This window comes from Leptosomus discolor, chromosome 1 (genome assembly GCF_034619465.1).
Source record: "Leptosomus discolor isolate bLepDis1 chromosome 1, bLepDis1.hap2, whole genome shotgun sequence".
NCBI classification, from domain to species: Eukaryota; Metazoa; Chordata; class Aves; order Leptosomiformes; family Leptosomidae; genus Leptosomus; species Leptosomus discolor.
In genome coordinates, this window is record NC_141391.1 from 59,181,795 (window position 1) to 59,205,070 (window position 23,276).

General features: G+C 39.3%; 1 protein-coding gene across 2 annotated transcripts in view; it reads left to right on the forward strand.

Moving 5' to 3' along the window:
* The first annotated feature begins 417 nt into the window (after nt 1-417).
* FARP1 (FERM, ARH/RhoGEF and pleckstrin domain protein 1) overlaps nt 418-23,276 on the forward strand; it is a 169,188-nt gene continuing 146,329 nt past the window's right edge. For both annotated transcript variants that reach the window (XM_086482045.1, XM_086482046.1), the window contains exon 1: nt 418-588. In XM_086482045.1, coding sequence (XP_086338171.1) covers nt 418-588 — 171 coding nt within the window. The remainder of the gene's footprint in view (nt 589-23,276) is intronic.

The window sequence follows — 23,276 nt, forward strand, 5'->3', positions numbered from 1 at the left end:
CCCTTCTTTGGAAGCCCTGGCTGTGGCTGATAACATAAAAATATATAAAAATTAGCATGATTAATTGAAGTCTGGGTTCTGTCGTGCTGTTTCCAGTGTGGTCTTGTTTCCTTTTCCAGGAGAAAAGGAATATTTTCCTGTTGTGCAGTACTGTAGCCAGTCTATCAGCCTTATTCCCAGCAGGTGATTAGCCTGTGTGTTTTGAAAAAGTAGCAAGTTTGCCTGGTTTTCTTGTCTTCATATGAGACATTTAAAAAAAAATCATAATGGTTATTACTTTGTGTTAATGGTCATATGGTCCATTAGCTGTAAGTATATATACTATAATGCTTATGTGCAAAACCTCTTATTTATAAGTGATATGATCGTCTTTGCTTTTATTCTTTTATCAGATATAAGAAACGTGTTTCCCTAAATATGGGTGAAACAGAGCAGAGACCAACAGCAGGATCCCGCTTGGGAGCTCAGGAAAATGCTGGGATCAGTACCTTGGAGCATGGACAGAAACCACCTATGACACCTCCAGGAAAACTTGTCTCCATCAAAATTCAGATGCTGGATGACACTCAAGAAACATTTGATGTGCCGGTAAGGATGTGGAGATTAGGGTGGCTAAAGATTATTCAGGCATTTCTAAAAATGCCTGTTTTCAAACCAGTTCTCTTTTTATTTCAACTGTGATTCTTTGGCTAATGAATTAATGTTGTGAAGAAAATGGCTGTTATATCAGCATTGGCTAGGTGATGGTGTAATACAATAACATTAAACAGTGAAGTGAATTGTAAATTACAGTTATTATTCTGTTTCTGTTTGAACAGCTTCAGAAGAGGTGAAAGTCCTTGTGTTTTATTTTTTTTCAAATATTACATCAGTGGTTTCCTCTACTTTCTGAACAGTTGGTGTGTTTGCTTGGTGCTGTCTTTCCCTTGATCCAGTAAACCATAGATCTATACAGATTTTTTTTTTTTGTTTTCCTCTGGCATGTCCCTAGGATAGTAACTTGAAATCATCAATGTTTTCACTAATTTATATCACTCTTACAGATACCAAGTGCTGTCACACAGGTTGAGTACAAAGAAAGACTCAAAGCAATCTCATCTAAAGTTTCTCTATATCCCACTGAAATTAATCTAGGTTTGTACTTGCCAAGGAAACAAAGTTAGTACCGCGTGTGTGTGTGTAATGATTTTAACGTGTCATGCTTATGTAATGAACATGTAAGGTTGTTGAACACTGTTGCTGTTATGAAAGTGTATTGGAATCTATACTTTTCAAAGTCCTCAGGGTTCAGTGAATAGGAACCTGGAAACCTGAGTTCAAATTTCATCCTTTGTTACTTGCATTTTATGTAGCTATGGTACATGCCTTCATTGGCTTAGTTTTCGCTTCTGTGAAATAGGGGATTACCAGTGAGTTACGTAGATCTCAGATGTATAGTGAGTGCTCTGTGAAAATGCTTATGGTCACTGAAAAAGATGAAGGAATTCTGATTAGGAAAATTCTCATTTTAAAAATAATTTAAAACCCAAGGTTTTGTTCGTCTGTTTTGTGTGTGTACACGCACGTGCTTTTTGGTCTGCTCTCTGCTGCTGTTTGTGACCCAACTGCGACTGTGTGTTCAGTCTCAGATTTTGTTGTAGTAGAAAGTAAGTTTTCTGGATGGGCAGCTATGTGTGAACAGAACTGTCATCAAGTGAAATGCTCATGTACATAGCAACTTGTTATGCTTTTGTGTCCTTCAGTATGCCTGTTAAATATCCATAGCAAACAGACCAAAATTAGCAGTCTTTAGGTAATCATCATTGTTCAAAGGTGTAGTTCTAGTTTAAATTATCAAATGCTAGTAAAAGTTGCCCTGCTTATCTTAGGTGGTACAAATATCCCTGTTATCCCAGATACAACCTTTTTTTCCCCTCCACAGCTGCTACTTCACCATACTTTGGAGATGATGTGCAATTTATAAGAGTTAATAATCTGTTTAACAAACATTTAGTAGGAACCATTTTGAGATCAGGTCCCTTTCATTAAATTGTTTAGAAGCAACCATGAGTAATGTGTGGATGCAGTGCACCCAGATAACTCCTGCTTTGCTTCTGGGAGTTTCAGAAAACAGTATTTTTTCGATCTTTGATATTAGAAGACATCAACATTACTTTTTGTTTTTAAACTTCAACAACACCTGGAAGATCTGGGTGTTTAATCAGCTCTGTTCAGATCACTTCAATGTGATTATTTTCTGAGGCTTTTGTTTTATAACTATCTGTATTCAAGGAAAGCCCAGCTGGTTTTAAAGTCAAATCTTGTGGTGAAATTTGCAGGATGCTTAGATTATAAAGTCTCTTAGAGTAGATTCCTAAAGCCTTTGTCTTTAAGGTATGCATAGTCAAATGGAGCAATACACACTGTTTTCAGTCTGCTCTAAAAGGCACTAATTGTTTAGTCCCATCTCACAAAACTGAAAATTTTTTAATACCTCTAAATTGAGGTGTTTATTCATGTTGGAAACCCCATGTTCCCATTTATAAGGTTGCTGGTTTTAGCCAGATTGGTAAGTATACACAGAAAAAGAAAGTGACACCGTTTCAACAAAATATTTTAGGAGCAGCAAGTGTGGCTGTGGGCAGAGGATGTTAAGCCTACATGCCTAAGCACATCTGTGGGCTTGCTTTTCAGTGGAGAATGAAAGGCTTTTTGCATGGCTGAAGGTCTGAACTACTCTTTCCAAAACTGGAGCTGCCATAGTTATGAATGTAACCTTCCAAATACGATACAAGTATAAACTGAAAAAGTTTTGTGTTTCCTACAGTTTCAGGAATTTTGCTGGACAATCTTTTCTCTATTAGCAAATGGGCCAAACTTTGAGTGGTTTTATTGCTGCTTGTAACATGCCTTGTAGGACAGTATGAAGTTTAAGTTATGCCAGTTTATTATTTGCTCATGAAGTCTGTCAAAATAGAAGACAGATACTGGTACTACTTCTTCATGAATTTGGGGGAAGTAGTGAAGTAGATGGGACTGTCCATCTGTCTAGTCCTCCTTCCTTACCACTCCTGCAGTTTCTTTTCTTACAGGTTTACCACCACCTCGGCCCCCCCCCCCCCCCCTATTAGTTAAAACCAAACGGTCTTATCCATGTGGTGTTTTTCTTGTGTTTGTTTTTGTTTTGTTTCACTTTGGAGTTGTTGTGGTTTTGTGGGTTTTTGTGGTTTTTTGATTTGTTGGGTTTTGGTTTTTTTTTTAAATTACCTTCCAGGAGACAAGATTCAATACCCTTGCGCTTAGGCAATCCCCTTTCTCCTATCACATGCAGATTACTTGTTTTTATTAAAGCAAAATCCTTCAGATTTCTGTGTCTGTTCTGTATATAACAATAACAGGATACAGCGACCTACTTCCATTCCTCCTACCCCCCCCCCCCAGTGATGCTGCTCTTCAGGCTGTTAAAGTGAAGTAACTCTTGTGTCATTTGTCCTTCTAATTGAGGTGTTAAGTGTTTTGATGCTACATAATCATACCATGTTCAGCTCGTTGTATTAGCTTCTCATGAGTCAAAAAAAGAAAAAAAAAAAGGAAAGAGAGATTCACATGGCTTTGTATGGGCCTGTAAATGATATTTCTTTGCTCATAAAAAACCTGTAAAAGATATGAAGACAGTTTATATGGGAGACTTGAAAAACAGAAGCCATAATGAAGGCCTTTTCGTCAATCTTTGCAAATGCAGTATTGTGAAAGGAAGGCTACATAAGAAAAATCTTATATGCCGCTTGCTGTTAACAAACAATATTTCATTGCAGAATTTCCAAATGTACCTGTATTCCAAAAAGCCAATGAAAGTTTGAATAGATAATCCCGGCTCTTTTACATGCATCCAATTACTTGGTTGCGTGACTTTTTCAAGCAAATAAAGATAGATACATGGGGAAGGCAGGGGAAAGGTAGGCACTGCTGCTTTCCAAAAAAAAAAAAAAAAATTCACTTTGTATTTCCTGCCTTTAACATAAAAAGAAAGTATAAAATTCATCAATTATCTTTTCGGGCACATTTTCGTCTGTTCTGCTATGAGAAGATAAATTATGTAGAATATCCTTCCCTCTTTTAAGTTATTCAGCTTTTTATGACTGAATTTCTGTAGCTTTAGTTTGAGTCTGTCGTGAACTCTTAGACAAGAGCTGGCTTCAGCTGCAGTTGTAGGTGATTAATGCCGTGAGTTGAAAGTTCATGGTCATTCAGCACTTGCAGCTGTTAGTCGTGGTGTTAGCTTCATAGCTTCATGGAGGGGTTGCATGCAAGTGTGGAATAGATTTTTGTCTCTTGCTTTTTGTTTCTAATTTCTAGTTTGGCTGTATTTACTGAAAAATTAGTTAGATATGCTAGCTGAAGACCACAGAGGTCTAAAATACAGCAGTCTGTTTCAGCTAGTCTTTGGTAGGCTTATGACTGTGTGACAGAATGAGCAAATATGGTCCCTTTCTTCTAGGTAAGAGGACAGTAGCTTTAGCTAAAATGACTAATGTGAAGGAGGAAGAACATTTTTTCACCGTTGTACAAATAATGATAATCATATATATATATATATATATATAGATCTTGGGCATTTTGAAAGGTTGACACTTCTACTGTAAGACTTGTGAAACCCAACACTGCCAAATAGAAGTTGTGTATTATACAAGAGAGGGTGGAGATGTACAGTTCTGCTTGATTTTGCTCTGGTTTTATTTCTACCAGTCTCACCTAAGCTAGTTGGAAGAGAATGGGATTGGTTCCATAAAACCATTGTAAAAATTAAGGATTTTCTATTTGTTTCAATACAGTCTCGCTATAGATTCAAACCAGTTTAACTAAAAAAGAAATACAGTTTTTAAGGAACAGTAAAAATAGCTGATGGTTGCATCTACTGTAGATCATTCTGGGATGGAAAACCCCTTAATGCTTAGTGTCTGTACCATTTATATTATATTTACTTCTATAGTTGTTTCAGTGCCAGGAGTAATCGGCTTTAAAACTACTCCTAAGCAGAAAGAGTCAGTGTTGTTCCTTTCTAGGTAATGCTGAAGACATGACTGATTCTCATGTTAGACTGCTGGGATGATTTGGTGACTCAGACCAGGTTTAACTCTGACTGACATGATGCTTGTCACTGATCATATCCTACTCTCTGGGTGAGTGACGCTGATGTGACTGGAATGATAATACTGATGCTAAATAGAAAGTTAGAGTTGTTTCTGTCCTGTTAGCATCAAAGGTGAGATCAAAGTATATCACAGGAGGTAAGGATTCTTCTTTCAGTTAGGATCCGGTCTCTTTAATTAAAACCAAACCGAAGTTCTCTTTATTGTGTCTGGGAGAAAATAGTTGCTTCTTTTTTGTGGCTGTCTTTTGGAAAGACCAAAACATACTTGCCTGTCAAATTACTCAAGTTTATTAAACATCTGTTTTGTGTCTTATGTAAACTTTCTTTCCCTCTGAATGTGTTCAAGCTTTGTGAAATATGCAGGGTTGGAAAATGTCATCCGCTTTGAGGGATTAACACCGGGTTTCTTAAGCAACAGGAGTCTCTTAATAGAAAGCAGGGTGAGGGTATAATCCTTAGTAAACATTGGTTGTAAACATTTCATTTCAATTTGCTTTTCTCTCAGAAGAGAAAAGCTTCCTCATCTTTAGGTTATCTGAGAATGAAGAGAATAAAGACCAAATGGTCTTGGTCTACACTATTTCTCTTCCACTGGAGTTTGGATGTAGTACCTTGGCAGGGAATTTCTGTGCCTCAAGTCATAAATTTTCACAGAGAAGTACTTAGATGCCTCAAGTCCCAAGTTTTCAGAGAGAAATTTACTGTTTCTTAAGCCTAACATTCTGGGTAGGTTTTTTTGCTTGACGGATTTTGTTTGTTTGAGCAGCCGTATAATGGTGGTTCATATTCCCTTTGTAGGGAAAATGCCTTCTGTTAAGTGTACTCCCCACCAACTTCAGGCCAGCGTAAGTGTGCCAGAAAAAGCTTAACATTAGAAAGTCTTGATACTTAACAACAAAGATTATATGTGCTTTGTTATAAGTTTGCACAAGCATTGTGCTACTCTATTAAATCAGAAATTTCAGCCACGGTTTTATGAATGTTTAAATTATTTCTTGTTACATTTGTGGGTTACGGCAATTGCTTTGTCCTGGGTATTTTCCCCTCTCCTCAATATGCAATTATAACCAGTGAATAAAACAATTTTGTAAAAAGAGCATTAGACAGTAAGGCAATGCAGAAGCATGAAACAGTGTTTTATGCTTTCTTAGCCAACTTCAACTTCAATTCACTGTGAATTGCATATTTTTCCAGCTTAGGAAGTGAACAGCAGGTCAAATGTCAGTTATTCATCAGTCTGAGACTTTCTTTTCTTCTTGTGCCTGAAATTATTTCGCCGTCACTGTCAGACTATTTCCAATGAATATCAAGCATTTAAATATTCACTAATTGACACACCAACTCTGCTGGTTCTTCTGAAATTACAAGAAGAAAATATTTTTTTTTCATCAGTTGTGTTTTTCTCAGCAGAAGATTATTAGTGGATATCCAGTAAACTATGATTTTTGTTGACGAATGATTAGAATGGCCTTGTTGAAAGACAGGGAATTTTAGTGACCTGTGTTAATAATTTATGTGCTTTTCAAAACAGAAGAGAGACCAATCCACAAGCAAACTTCGGTAACCCGAGGCAGCAGGCCATTTAAACTGCTGATTTCTTTGTTACAGTATTCTGTAGAATGAACAGAGTAAGTGGGAACATAATTTTAAGTGCCAACAGATCCAGTCCATTTTCAGACTGGATTGATGTATTTGAAGATAACTGGGAAATGAGTGTAATTATCTTGAAGGAATTAGCCTAACTTGTAATCAGGGAAGGCTTCTCAAGTAATGCCTTTTCACCTCTCTCTGTTCAGCTGACTCACCAAGTCATGCACCAATGCGTGAGCCGGCACAAAGCAGAGGACAGAGCTGGCAGAGGGAAGGGCAGCCGTGGATGAAGAGGCAGTGCGTGAGCATTTCTGAATACAGCTGCCCTGACTGAAGGGGTCAGTGAAATTATGCTGTTAATTTCGGTAACCATGTCTGTGCCTGTGAGTTGGTTTGCACAGTGCTGGTAAGGCTGGATTGATGCTCTGTGGGGGGAGCATGGGCTCCCTCCCCGGTTATGGAGTGTTCCCCTTGGCCACCCTGTTTGGAGGTGGAAGCTGTCCAAGGAACAGTGGGAGGTGTTTGCCATCTCTCCTCATCAAAGTGTACACGTATGAGTGAGTGGGTAGCTAGTGGCAGAAATGGAGGCTGGTTCTGATAGGATTACATTTTCCTTTTTCAGGGGCAATGGGAGAGATGTTCTGCCTCTGGTCAGAGGAAGGAGGGAAGCTGAACTGCCTGTTGTGTGCTTCCTTCCTTCCCCCTGAGACTGAGGTTCATCTCTTTCAGCTTTAAAATTTTAAAACTAGGTGGCAAAGCCTCAGCTGATCACTCTTTCCTTCATAGTTAGGGTGAAAATGTGGTACCTTCAACAGGCTGTTCATCACACCTGTTTAGAACAGGTATTTTAGGATGAGATTAATTGCTCTCTGGAGGTGCTTGTATATCCCTGTAAGGATAGCATGTAAGGAGAGCATAGGGCTATAGCTTAGAGTTCATTTATCATCTAGGCACCTAACATGTTACACAGAAATGTCTTTGTTTCCTTTTAGTTCCCAACTGTGCCCAAGCGATATGTGAATCTTCACTGCACCCTATAGCTGGCTGGCAGTGCTGTCTAGCTCAGATGTGCTGCGGTGGGTGAATGATACCTGCCACAGTGCTGCTTTTCTCTGTCCTAGTTGTAACAGAGAATATTGCAAAATAAAGCGCATTGGAGAGGAACGGTGCGTTGGTGCTTGCTGCAGTGGTGCACATGCATGCCATGATTTACTTAAGCCCATTCTTTGTCAGCACAAGGTGGTCGAGCTTAAGTTACTTTCCTTAAGCTCTGTATGAAAAACAGTTGTGTCTGCTTCTGGCCATATGCTCTGGAGGGGCATAATAAATAAGCAGGATAAGCTTCTGGGAGAAAATAGCTGCCTTCCTCATTCTCCTGAACAAACTAAGTGTATCTTGTCCATAGCTAAAGAAATGCAGCATAAGTGTGATGCTTTGCCAAGAGCACAATCTCCTGTTAGACTTCAGACACCTCAAAGCACACCTAGCTTACAGTCCTGCACTGAGCAAAAGATCAGAAAACTTGGGCTCCTATGTAAAGCACTATTAGTGTGTGATTATGTCTCACAACATGATTAATAGCAATTCAGAGCATTGTGAATTTCAGTAACTTAAATTGCAAGTAAAAGCATATCTCCCTGTAACTTGTTCTTTCACCTGTTTGAGAGATGAAGGAACCTTTATTGTGGTATCCCTGAGCAGTTGCTTTCCTCCATTGTTTTGATCAGAATGGAAAGCTATGTGTGTAAACAAATGCTTAAGCAGTACAGGATAAAAGAATAGCAACATGTTATAATTGTCCGTTCATTTCCCTTTCAGTTCGTTCTCAGTTGAATATGGTCATGTGTTAACAATTTTTGCCTGGTAGTGACACCCCCTGTTGAAATGCCTCTTTCCAGGTTTATTTGCCTATTACAGATTCCTGGCTCTGCATCCAACCTTGATTTGCCTTTTAGCTTGGGATGTTGATTTTCTCTTTTTGTACTGGGATTTATCTCCGTATGTTTGTCAGGGGTCATCACCTCTGCTTTTTCTTTCCTCAAACTTTGAGTTTGCCACAAGCCCTCTGTTCCTCCCTGCTTCTGCAGGATGCCTGGGTTGCTCAGCCAGTGGAGCCACAGCTTTAGCAGCTTCTGGAGGTGATGGTCCCACCTGCTCTTCTGTGCTGGCAAGGGTGCTTGTCTGACTCTGTGGAAAGGCAGCCCATGGGGGCATCCCTGCATAAAAAGCTTTGGTTTTCACCAGTTTGGCTACAACCATGAGCTTGCTACAAAATTGGACAGATGCTGATGTGAGTGCAACAGAGGGGAGGGAAGTGACGGTACTGTGTTAGCAGTGGTTCAAACTTGGGTAAAGCTGCTGTGGAAGTACACAGCTGCAGAGGTGGGAGAGAGAATAAATGTTAGGAACCTCCCCCAAACCTTAAAAAGCTTAAGAATATGTCTTCATATCGGTTCATATTTTAGTGCTCCTTGGTTTTCTCTTTGGTATCTCTTGTTCCTTCCTTGTTTGGCACTAGAACATACCACCTTATATTGCTTATCCTCCTCGTCCTCTCTGCCTCTCCACAGCTCCTTTGCAACTGCTGGTTCAATTCCTTGCTATTGGTATTCTTCAAACAAACAGGAGATAGCAATGCAGAAAGATGCAGTAGTCCTGGGTGTGTCTCCTAGGTCTTCAAGCAACTTCGTTTTGATGATGATCTTCCTCAGCGCAGTGTCAGGTCTTGGTATTGCAAGTCATGTGTTGTGCTGTACAGGGGAGAAAGCGCTCATCACTTTCAAAGGCTGTATCTTCGTTGCAGAACTAGGGAAGCTTTCTGCAATGGCATAGTCAAATTCTCATTCGTACCCAAACTCTGCAAGTGGGATGATCTATCCAAATTTTACCTGAGATAATTTGTGGTTTTAAAGTGAAATTTGACCAGCTTAAAATAAACTAAAAACCCTACAACTAGGATAAAGTGATTAAAGCAGTACGTCTTTGTCTAGTCTTGGTACAATCTAAAGGGGCTCCACCAGTTCCCAGGTTTAAAACCCTTCAGAAAGACTTAGTAGTAGTCTTACCTGTAAACTTGTCTCCACTGCTCCAACGAGGTGCCTTGACAAGGCTATGATTACAATACGCATGCAAAATTAAATGTGGCCTTTTGCATGACAATGTCTAAATCACATAAAATGCATGAATGAAAATGTCTGCCAAAGCATTTGTACATGTTTGAATAAGGCTAGTGTGTTAAACCCATTCTTGGGTAAATATGTCAATTTTTGAATAAAAAGTGATGCATGAGGCAGGCATCAAGCACCAGATAGCTCAGCGAATACAAACAGCAGTAGCAGAAGTAGATCACAGTATCTTCTTTTCTTAACCCCATCCCCAAAAAGGAGGCTTTGACTGATAGAAATTGCACAAACATAATGCTGCCAGAATATAAATAGCAAATGGTGAGTTATGACTTAGTTCCAATTTGCTTTTTGATAGCCTGTTGGCAGATGCAAATATTCATGCAGGGCACAGCAGCAGGCAGATTTTCTCCTCATTTCTTTCACTGTTACCTTCTCACCTGGTTTTCTGATTGAATCTGGAGTCCTCTCTTCTTTTTTTCTCCAGTTTGCCTTGCTTTTATAAGTCTGGTCCTCTTCTCATGCCATGATATCTTCATATGGTTCTTGCTGAATTTATTTGTAATACTCCCCATTTAGTAGCTAGTGGACGGAATTTGTGTGTAGATGCTGCTTAATATTCAGAGGCTAGTTCTTTGTATACAAAGCGGGGGACATCTTTTGCTCTTAGATGACTTCACATTTCCTTGCTTCATTACCTGGTACAGATGCTCAGTTTTATTCCCTTCTGTCATCTCACCCCCATCTAACTTCTCAGTTTTGTCCTTTCTTAGAAAACATCCATCTTCATACGCTCAGTATGCACAAGTTGTATAGCTCCTCATCATACTGTTACAGAGCTCTGTTTCTGGACTTCTACAAGGAGCACTTTTGGGCAGAGCAGCTGATACTGGATCTGGAGTGACTGTAACTTAGGGGAACACCTTCCCTTTCTGATTACTGGCAGGGATAAGCCAGATCCTCAGCCACTGTGCCTTGTCTTAGGTTGACTGGAGCTACTGGAAATAAGCTGGGTTACGTTGTGCGATGATGTGATCCAGAGGTCTACTCTGAAAGCGTTGCCTATTGAAACTGATCTCAGATACCAGAATTTTGGTGAATGGAGTTGAAATAAAAGGGATTTTGCAGAATTAAGTAAGTTAATACATGTAAACTGATGTGAAAGAGAATGCTTTGTCAAGCCTTATATAAAAAGATATCTTACAGGAATTATAAAAGGACCTGATCAAGTAGTTTCTGCTGTTGGATTCACACAGATTAATGCTGCAACCAGAAATAAGTGTAGCCCGGTGTTTTATGCTCTTGAATGTTCCAGAGTAATTCAGAAACACCTCTGCACTTAGGGACAAACACTGGCGGCTGGCAAAAGAAAATGCTTTTCACGAAAGCACTTGAATACTCACTTGTAGAGTGATATAGATTGGAAGGGACCTCAGGAGGTAGTCTGGTCCAGCTCTTCACACAAGGCAGGGCCAGCAGTGAGCAGATCACTCAACGTCCCTAAGAAACACTGACTGTAAGGATTCAGGACTACTGTGTTTAGGATCTTTTTCTTTGAGAGCCTTAGTTGAAGTTCGGCGTTACTAGTTGAAGATCTGCCACTTTTAAACCTGCGACTGGCAACTCTGAGGTAGAAAGCTTCAGGTTTCTGTGTGACAATGGGCATTTGCAGCCATATCTGTGGGCTTATAAAAGAAATGAGGCAGTAGTGATTTTATAAATGAGAGACATTTCATAAGCTTGCTTATGCTCTAGAGTTTGTCAAACCCTTCAGATTTTCTTCTTAGTTTTTACTGCGTGTCAAAGTCTAACCTTGGGTTTGTGTGCTTTGAAAGACTATGGAAGATTCTAAAAATAAAATTCAAGTGAAAAGCAGCTGCTTCAAATGGCTGATTGTGTCACAACATGTTCAAATCTGTGATTTTGGCAATCTGAGGAAGAGCAAGGTAGAAGTATCAGGCTGCAGGAGAGCAGACTTGGTGAACCGGGGAGAGTTTCATAACTGCAGCTGCTTAAAAAAAGTCAACCCCACCCCCCCCCAGTCTCGTGGAAACCTTCTAGATACACACCAGCTGTGGAAGAGCTAAGTTTTCAGACTTTTCTCTGTCAAGTCAAACTGGATTGCTCTTGTTATAGAAACAGAATTAGGAGCAGATAGCCTTTTTGTTTCACTAACATAAATGAATCTAGCCATTGCCATTTCTTCTTTTATCTGTTCCATGAAACAAATAACTTTCAACAGATAATGTGCCTTTCAGTGGAAAGGTCACTTCTGCAGAGCATTTCAGATCTGTACTGCTTAACGTTTCACTACAGGGAAGATCGTATACGCATAACATAGGCAGGAGAAGTGCCAAAAGGTTACTGAGGAAACAGTTCAGCATTTTCTTGGGCTGAGGGAACAAATCTTTGAGGGGTCAGTTAACACTGTTGTTGCTAGCTGCACTGAAATGACTGATTTCCCATATAGGTAAGGTTGTAAAGTAAATTGGTTGTATGTGTTTTGGATTTGGTGGGTTTTTTTCCACTTTGAGCTTCTTCTATTTAGGGTGCTGTGGGGGAAGAAGAAAACCCAAAACTCAAGTCCTCAGCATCTGTGCTAATATTTTACTCAAAGTTAACTCCTTCAGCACTCTCAGAATTAATTCACTAGCCACTGCTTGTTAAATAATTACTTGAAAATGGAACTTCTTCACTCAACAATAAAGTAGCATGAAAGACTTAAACAAAACAATTAACACAAACTGATGTTTTTGAATCTGTTGACAGCTTAGGTGTTAACATTTAGATTTTCTATTTCACATTAGCAAGATATTTTAACAGGAGATGCCTGGCTAATTTGACTGTGAATTATGACTATACCTGAAGATGAATAACTTTTTCTCTGCTCCTGCAGACATCTAATTCGTTTGTCCTTCCCAGCCATCAGATCCTCCCACTGATATTTCCTAGGTGAACAGATGTTACCAATTACTGTTGTTTTCATCTGGGGGCATCTGAAGGCCCCAAAAGGCTGTCTAGTGGTGGTGCAACTTCCTTTGGAAAGGTTATGTCTGTGGAAGGTGATAACATATCAATGAACTTGCTCCTTGTAAGGAGTCGGGTCAATGGATTCCTGGGTGCTTGTTGCCATGGGCTGAAAACCACTGCACAAGGACATGAAGTGCTTGGGTACCTGTGTAGCTCTGTTACCTCAGCATATAAGCTGTTTTTTAGTCTTCCTCATCTGTCATAATTATACACAGTATTCTGGCCCTGAAGAGCACTGGAGCAACAAGTGGAGCCCTCTCTGTAAAAGGAATGCCTTTGCCTTTGCTTTCATGCGTCAGTCCAGGAGTGGGTTCCTTCTGCATTCCTATACTGGTAGCTCAGAGGGCCAGGGGAATAAGCTGGAGCACTAGGCCCATGATTTTCCACACTCCTTAGTTGTTAGCTGGGTTTCTGGCTGTGTTTTAGGCCGTTCCAAGGAGATCTCACTGAGATAATTCTAGCTTTGAGGGAGGACTTGTCCTGACCTGCAAGTCAGTACATGCATTTCTAATCTTTGGGGTTGGGGTTGCTCCCTCATCCCCTTTTATTTACAACTATAAGATAGCCCTGGGGTACAGCTGAAGATGTGGCAACTCTTCTAGCATGCCAGATAGCAAGCTTGTCGACTTATTTTTCTTCTTAGGTTATTTCTGTGTACCCTGACCCTCTCTGATAAAATAATTTCATGGAAACATAAACACCCTGCTGAGTAAGGCTGGTGGTCGTTTGGCTTAACATTTTGTCTCCCACCCTGGCATGTGAGCTGGCCCCTCTGCCTTTCTCTTGTTATTCCCCAGCATCCAAAGTCCCTTTTGAACCTGCTGATGCCTCCTACCTCCCCAGTCTTCTGTGGCATTAAGTTCTAGCAGTTTGCTGCTGCTTATGTGAAGAAGCTCCTTCTTTTACTTCCTCTAAACTGATGTATTAGTTTCAAGAATTGTTCGCCTAATCTCTGCTTTGTAAGGTTTGAGCTATTCTATTTAAACTGCATCACAAAAATGGACCAATTATTATTATTGGGAATGATTACATTTTAGTGAAGAATAATCTCTTGGGTCATTGACTGACTAGAGGAGTGGTAGATGAAGAAGATGGGTCTGTTTAGGGGGGTGCAAATCTACTTTGGTGACAGATCACATGCAGATAAGAGAGTGATGGAAAAAGGGGCATCTGAAGATGCAAATGTTTAAGACACCACATTAAGAGAAGGGGAAAAAAATTGTTATGGACTTGTATACATTTGTAACTTTCCTGAATTTTTTTTTTTGACTGTACTTGTAACACTGGTGGTCTGATGCATTTGTGTCTTAAACATCACAGCATGACACAGTCGCATAAAGGAAAAGCACTAGAAAATACCAGTGACCACACAGCACAGTCAGTGTCAGAATTGGAAGCAGAATCCCTCACTCAGTCCTCTGTTTAATTGCCTCCTATCAGATGCTTACACATAGCAGAGAGTTAATGATATAGCTCTGAAAAATTATTGCAAATTGCAAGTTGGTTACTTTAACGTGATTACTTTGAACTAAAAGTTGTAGCAAAAATACTGCTAAGGCACAGTTGCTTATAGATCTGCAAAGTATGTGGAGCCATAGCATAACTGCCTGTTCCTTTCTCTCCGTGTTCTGTAATGGCAGAAAGGGACTGATCTGTTGATTTTATTTTTGGCAGTATCAATATAGATGTGGGGAGAATGATCTTTTAAATAATATATATCGAATCCAAATTACAGTGGGTCTAAAATACATTTTAGTGGAGAAAATACCTTCAATAAAAATACCCAAAATAACCAGATCAGTACAGGCTGTTAAGATATCCCAAAACAATGGACACTTGACTTGCAAAACGAAACCTAAGTGGTAAACTTAACAGTAAGGTGGTGCAAATCAGCTTGTGCCAGTTCCATACTTTTAAACATTGTAAGCTGCAGCAGTTTAAAAAGAAATCCAGGCTTCTGAAAATTCAGGTGATAGAGAAAAGAATGATTTGGGGGTTTTTTGATTTTTGAACCTGTTTGTCTGAGAGGCAGTTTAATGTTTTGAGTTCTCAGAATGTAGAAAGATTGGGGGATTTCTATGCCCTGCATGAACTTCCTGCCTCAGCTGCTTGAGGAAGTTCATTTCCTACTTGGCTTCACATCTGCTCATGGTCTCTACCTGCTGCCGTCATCTTGACACCAGAGCAGGAGCCCTGTGGGTCTCCTCGCCCCTTTTGGCATTTCCAGGGCTCAGCTTCTCATTTCCTAGGCTCCTGCCCTTATTTCAGCCTGTTGCCAGGTGCCCAGGAAAGACCTGCCGGTACCGAGTATTGCTTGCAGTGCGAGTGCTGACCCTTGGGGACGAGAGGGAGGACGGTGCAGTCTGGCTCCTTAGGACAGGCTGTCTTCTCCAGAAGGGCAGCGAAGTGAGGCAAGAGCAGTTGGAGCAAGTTTCCCAGCATCCGGCTGAAATGACCAATGAGGTAATTCCAGATTACCGGAAGGCTCGTCTTCCTGCTGCCATGGCAACAGAAGTTGCAGTCCTGGCTGAATTTGTGATTCATGGAGAAAATAAGGTAAGAATTGGCAAGGCTAGTCCAGTTTATTCTTCCATGCTTTCATTTTCAGTTTCTCAGTGATGCAGCATTTGAGATGGAGACAGTGAAAGGGAATATTCATGTTTAGAACAAAATTGGAAATATTTGGTTTTCTTTCATTTTTAAGAGAGTAGAAACATTTTCATCCTTTGTACAAGAAAGCTTTTATTGAGCCAGGCTTGAGCTAAGTATGATGAGAAGTCAATAAAACTTGTAAGTAGCTTGAAGGTTTTTCAAGTTTTCATGAGCTTTTGTCTGGTGAGCCATTGTCCTGGACAGAAAATGTTTAGCTTGAAGGTTAAGATGAATTAGGTGACTTTTGATTATCCAGCGAATGGAGGCTGTGTTCAGACCCTCATTCCTGTTCCTTTGCATATGGTTCTTTCATCCATTCAGTCTGTGCTAGTCAAGGAGGAGGGCTGTTTGAAGGCGGCACTATAGAGCACTGTCTCTCATCCAGCAACAGCTGAATACTTTATGGAAGTATATTAAGTCCTTGACAGGAGAAGGTAGCCAGCTGGCTGCTGCAGCAGGATGTTCTTGTTCTCCCTCACAACCGAAAAGGAAGAGTTGGCAGAGCGCCTGCTGAGCTTGCTGGGGAAGAGGGAAGGCAGAGACTCTTGCAGTATTTTAACTAGGTGGGCCGTTAACCAAAAAAATAAAGCAGAAAGCACACATTTCAAGTCTGCCCAGACCAACTGGAAAGTGGTAAAAGACTGACTTTAATATGAGTAGTTACCCACCGAGAGCCTCCATGGTTTGAGGTAGCTTAAGAATCTGCTTACTTAGAGGCTGCAAACAAAGTAGAGTGACTACACCAGTATTTGTCCGTTTTGTAACAGCATGCAGAGTGGTGGTGTCTTACTGGTTAACATAGTGATGTGACAGTTCTGCAAAATCTGGAGTTTGGAGAGATTATTTGACTGTCCTTTCTTGTCCTAATGAGTACAGTTCAAGTCAAGATGTCAGTGTGGGTTACCAAGAAAGATAATTGAAAAGAAAGGAATTCACATTATAATTGGCAAGTTCAGAAAAGAGAGAGCACTAGAACAGTGCTCACCATTTCATTATGCCAAGTTTTGAAACAACGTGACATAGTATCCAGTCAATCGTCCATTTCCAAAAAGTGAGCAGGGGAAAAGAGCTTTTAAGGCACAACCAAGTAGCATGGAAATAGATACATGTTTTGGGGGTGGATGACCCAATGTGCTGAAGTACAAGCATTTGAAACAAACCAAGCCTGAGGTCATTGATTTCCAGCCTGTTCTTCCCTATACATTTGCTTGAATAAACTCTCCCAAGAAATGCTGTGTGGATGCTCCATTGACTGATAAAGTGAAGCTCCTCATTTAAGCACTGAAGTTGCTAGTCCAGGAGATGTTTTCAGAAATGTAAATCTACTGGCTTATATAGGCTCAAAGCACAAACTGTGGTTTTTGGGTTCTGGGTTCTGTGTTCACAGATGCTGTTTAGTAACCACTGTATTTTGGAACAGACCTTCTCCCAGGTTTTTCACAAGGACTGAAGATAAAGACAATATTAAAAATAACTGCAGAGGCCTATACAGATTTTTGGTGATGGAGTTTTGTGTACTCAGAAGATAGTTGAAACAAACGTGTCATAGAGGTTCAACCGTTATAAATATGCATTCAGATAATACAGTTCTTTGAATACATAGTGACACTGAGCCTCCGTGTCCAAGACCCACCATTTATGAAGGTGACTAAATACCCATGTGGTCTGGACTGACCTTTCAAAAGGCAGGAAATACTGCTGTGAATTGCTTTCCACTAGTTTTCTTTTGATTGAGCTCTTGGGCAGGGTTGGGAAAAAACCTTGAATGCTGGTATCTGTTTACTCTCCATTTCCAAACTGGCAAAATTAAAATAAGTTGTGATACTTTTGTGCTAATTCACAGTGAATCAGATGTGTTAATGTAAGGAAAAAAAATACTTTTGACCCGTGAATGAACTGGTTACGGCTCTGGTTTAAGATTACAGGTTGTTATAATAGGTGCTGGTTTTAGCACTGTCTTGGTTACTGTTCGTCCCCTTCACAAGATTAAAGATTATCTGGCACCGTTTGATGCAAATAACCAATCTGCCTCAAAATAGCAAAGCCATAAAGAGGTGGGTGAGCTGTGTTGTACATCCATCTGAAGTTTGTTTTTCTTTAACTTTCATTAGCAGCAAATACAGTCATACTGGAAGTAATTAAAAATATGGGAATCCTTTATGTGTATAATGTAGATGTAACTGCTAATTGAGATGTTGAAAGTAACTTTGACTCTTTGTCAAGCATAATGTGTAGTCTTTGCTTGCAGATTTATTTTGCAGCTTGCAGACCCTCTTCAGCTACTAGTAGAGCTCTGTGGGCAAAGGTTGAGAATTTATTGTGCTTTTTCAGTTGTTCAGAGAAGAGGGAATGGATACAGCTCAGGTTTCTCTTAGCAAGTTGAAGGAATTTCAGCCCTTGTTTTCAGACACGCAACTGCTTGAGGCTTCAAAGCCATATATGTGTGAAAGAGAGGAGAAGAGGGAAGGAGGAATACATAACAGTGCTAATCTTATGTTAACATAAATGTAAGGGTTGAAACCCCAGCTGTAAGAAAATATCTGCAGTAGCAGAGGGGATATTCAAAACACATGCATTCGGTCCTCTCAAAAACAGGTAGCACGTCATAAAGACCTTGGAATACTGTTCAGTAGGATATTGATTGATTTATTTTGTATTCAATTTTTTAAAAAATCTGTAGCTCTTTTTCAGTTTTACTTCTAAGCTAACTAGTATATTTTTAATTACAAAATTTGACCAGCAGTCTCTGTGTAATCAATGATAAGGAGAACATTTTAAAGAATTTGTCATGCATTGAAGAATCAAATATAAGGAGAGAGGTTAACTTTAAAAAAAAAAAAAATTACCTCTAGTTTCATTTGGAGGAAGAAAATAGGAAGCTTTAGTTGCTTGTTTTTACTTCTGGTCCAAGTGCTGAGAGCACTTAAATGTGTGTGTCTCCTGTTTTTTACTCTGTGTGTTGTCAGACTTCTAATGTCTCCAGCTGAAAAAGGAAATTAAGCTGGAATCCCAGTTCCGTCTGTTCTTTTGTACAGTGTCACTTTCTCACAACAGGGCAGCTACTTGAAGCAGAGCAGGAATGTGTGCCAGTTTGTCTCAAACTCTTGCTAACCACATGGGAAAAGCTCAGGAGCAGAGAGAAAAATTTTGGCAGTAGTCTATTTTGTCCGCTTTTGCATGGGGGCAGAGGAACTCAAGAGACCTGAAGAAGCACTCAGTACTGGAGTAACGAGTACTGGAGCTAAAAGTGTTGCTTGGTTTTGAGAGGGAGGTGGCTCTGCTATAGACTTCTGCAACAAATCTAGCTCTGTGGGTTGCGTTAAAAGAATACTGTTAATAGGCAAAATAAACCTGACAGTTATTAAAATGTCTCATTTCTCTCCTACAGTTAGGTAATCTCTTTCAAATTCCAGATCACTTAGCAGAAGTAGTTAGATTTTATATCAATCAAACAATGGTGTTGTATTAATATACTGTTTGAAGAGAAAGTGAGAGTGTATGTGTACTGGCATTACAGGATCACAAACTGGTTGAGGTTGGAAGAGATACCTGGAGGTCATCTGGTCCAACCCCCCTGCTCAAGCAGGGCCACCCAGAACTCGTTGCCCAGGACCACGTCCAGGGCAGCTTTTGAAAACATCCAAGGGTAGAGACTCCATAACCTCTCTGAGCAACCTGTGCCAGTGCTCGGTCACCCTCACAATTTCTAGATCTTTGGTGGCTGTCCTGACAATTGCTCCGCAGGGCCCCATGTATACACTTGTCACTTTGGGGCATGAAGGCTGTAGTGTCGTCAAGGAAATGTCACCAAGTGCATTAGGTTACTTCTGCTGTTTAGCTGGTGAATTCTTAGAAGTGGACAATTCACCCTTATGCAACTGCATTTGAACTTCTGCCACGTGTGGAACATAAAGATATAGGATCTCTTATCAGGAAAGCTTCAAAGGCACCTATCATCAACTGGATAGAAACCTTTTACACATGAGCCAGTTCGTACGTGAAACTAGGTAGGCTGGATGCCATGCACATGTTTTGAAACAAAACAGAATTACTGCCCGAAGTCTCTACAGGCTTACATGTCTTAGGAGGTTTCTTTTGTTTTTTACTTTTGAGTGGTGATTTTGTTACAGGACTTGATGTAAGTCATTGGAGAAATTAATGTTAAATTTTGCAATTTAAAACTACTTGAAAGAAAGGTTGATGATTCAGCTAGCACGACTAGTGTTTCAGTGTTCCTGCTATTATAAAATATAAGTTTTACAAAATATATTTCAACATATATGTGCTAGCATTGGAAATTATTGTTTGCATTTTGGAGTTAATCAATAATGCATATCATACAACCCCTGGAATTCACTGACTTGTAGTGTTAGACACAGTAGCTACAGATAGAAAGTTCCTGCTTAATCTTCAGTTTTTTAATATATACAGAGAAAAGAAAATTGTTTTCTCTCTACTTCCATTCACCCTGTGCGAAAGAAGAGAGATCAAGGGGTGTGATTTGAGGGGTGACATGAGTTTTGTACCAGAACTGTGAAAAAGAAGTGATTTCTTGGGTCTAAGCTGAGTGCAGTAATCACAAAAGAACAATTTTCTCTAATATAAGAAATTATGAATATTTTAGCAGAGTTATTTGCCAAAGGTTAAGCATTTTCATTCATTTCTAACAGTTAAAGATATCTGGGAAAACTAGTGTAATCCCATGGGATGAGGCTTCATAAGCTGCAAGACCATATGATAAATAGATATTTAGGCTTGGTTAGGACTTTGTCCCCTAGAGCCATACTAAGCTTGGGTTTATCTCATGTGCCATTTGTTTGGGATGCTTTTATTCAATAAACTGTTTCTGATTAATCATAACATTTGCTCAGACCCACTCTGTTTAATGTGCCTTTATGTTTGGGTTTTTTTTTTTTTTCCCAGCTAGCAAGAACATAGTGCTATGTAGGGATGTAAGTGCCCCTTCACTGCACAAATTCTTTTCCAAGAGTCCAGAGTAGCCCAGGTCCAAGATTTTTCTTGCAAACACTCCAAATAATGGTTTCAGTAAGTTAGAAATACTGGGTTACTAACTTCATTGATTATTTTTGTCACATTGACCTTGAACTGCTAAACCAGGCATTAGTTGCTGTTTTGAATGCAAGCAGAACCATAGCTGATGTCAGCAGCTATTGTGCTATTTTGTATTCTCTGTCTGTAGTCAGATTCTTCTGTTTCACTTTGGTACCTGCTGGCATTTACAGACCTAAATTCTTGAATGGCAGGTGCACTCTGACAGTAAAAAATGTGCGTGTGCAAACTTAGGAAATGAAGATCATATTTAAATGCCTTATAAGGAAAGGGAACCTAAAATGCAAAGCCAAGACAAATTATCTGTATAACTTGATACTATTAGCAGCTGTTGTCAACTTCTGTCAGACAAGTTATTCAGTTAAGTGTTTTTATAAAGCATCCTGTATCCCTTTACCTGAATAATTTACTGTTAAAAGTATTAAGTTCAAATATAATTCTTTTGAGCTGTCTGTAGAACGGGGTAATATAAAATAGTCAGACTGCTTCTGTCATTTTTAAAAGTGCCCCAAAATATTTATGTTCTAAACACTGATGTATATACTTTTTCGTTGTATAAAAGAGACAAGCAAGGGATTTTTTTTCCTTATAGTTAATCCACTGCCTATTTTTTGCAACTGGGCAAAAATCCGAATCTTCTTTTTTTGAAGCATCTCCATCTGGAAATATCCCACTGATTAAACTCCATATGAGACAATGTTTATTTCATTTTTAAGTGAGAGGAAAATACAGCCGTAAACAGGGATCTTTAGCTTTATCATTTTTGTCCCAGTGACTGCCAAACCATTGGTTTCCCACCATGGTTCTGGTTTTTGAATATCCATCAGTTACAATTTCATGAATTCTCACTGCTGGCAGCAACACACATGTTTTCATTTACTGCATTACGAGTATTCTCTAGACAACCAGTCTGTTGAAAAGAAATTAATCCCAGCAGTGAACTGAGATACTGAATTCTCAGCAGTTTGTGAATTCATGTTTTTACATTGAGGCTATTTATATCTGGATTGAATTAATTTGAATATGTAACCAGGTGGTTGTGGTTACGTCTTTTATTACCCATTGGATGTGAAAAGCCAGCAGAATGCAACTGCAGGATGGGAAAACTCAGTAAATGCAGTTGGAAATACAGCATTGTATGGTTGAAAATAGCTTGTATTTCTGTCATTTCCATCCATGATTTCAAGCATGACCAGGATCAAGGAATACAATTCTGCAATATATTGTTACTAGAGTATCCTAAGTAAGGCACACTGTATACAATTTTTAGATCTGACTCATTTTAAAATTTCACTGAAGATGAAAATCTAGTAACTTGTTGCTGTTTTAGCCTGTGGTCCCATTTCACCAACAATGAAAATCACAAAATATCCAGATGACATCTTAGATAAGCTCTTTTGAAGGGGAGTTAAGACTTTATAGGTAACTTGCAAAGCCTGTTACTAAGCTGCAAATTCATACTCAGCAGGGTTGTACTTTTTATGTCCAATGAATATTCAAAATTGTTGGCTCAAGGAAGAAATGGTTTAGTCCTGAACTGCGTTTTACATGGAGAGAAGAAAGTAAAAAGCTTTAAGTTTGCTTCTGTTAGATATTAAGCACTTTAAACTACCCAATCAATTTTCTTCAAACTAGGTTGCTCCTTTTAAGAGGAAGCTCACTTAAAATGCAACTTCTGTTTGTAATTATCTCTTTTATTTCACTAAGATTGAAGGTTAAAGTGAAGTGAAAAATTGAAGGATTTTTTTTTCTCAATGCTTGATTTGTTTTTGTGCACTTTGAGAGAATTGCATAGCAAAAACTGGAGAAAGTGATAATTTCTTTAGGATTATATTAAGTCCCTGCTAAGCATGTCCCCATGATATTAGTCTTAGCTGTAATGTTCAGTGATTCTTGCTGGAACTAAACAGCAACTGCACAGAGTGGGTAGTAGTGAAAATCTCTGCCTCTCTCTGCCACAAGAAGTACCTGATTTGCAGATTGCCTTTGGTAATTAATTCATGGGTGATACAGTTCTTGACACTGAGCAGTTTCTCCTGTTTGGACAAGAAGGGGTTTATGATGATAGATACACTGGGCTCTTTTTTCCCAGAGGTTGCATTAAAACTAGTCTTGCTTCCCTCTCAAAGACTTGTACTGGGAATTCACTGATGATGATGTATTACTTTTAGTAGCGGTCTCGAAAAAAGCAGACTATGTTTAAAGATAACAACATGCCTGGAATCAAAAGTTTCTGAAGTGTTAGTAAATAATTGCATAGTTTGTTTGCAAAGAAGTATGCAGGAAGTGAATTTGAATACATGCAGATAATTCAGCATTTTTAATAAGAGTATGCATAGCTAGAGGATTAGAAAATATCTGTTTTAGAAAGTGATTCGTTGGTTTCTTTTTCACTATATTGATTTTACAAATTCTTTTTATCTAGTGACTAATATATGCATGAGGAATGTTTTTGTAATCCCTTGTGTCCAAGGGGCAGCATCTCTGTTGAAATGTGTTTCCCAGATCAGTCTCAATCAGAATATTCTCTTCTATCTTGAGTCAACATACAAAGAAGAGGAAAACCCATGCAGTTTTATTTTGTAAGTGGTAAAGAGAAAGGACGCTATATGGTTGTTTTGATAGGGAAACACTAGGATAACTTTTTTCCTGATGTGTGTGTACAAGATGCATGTTGATAA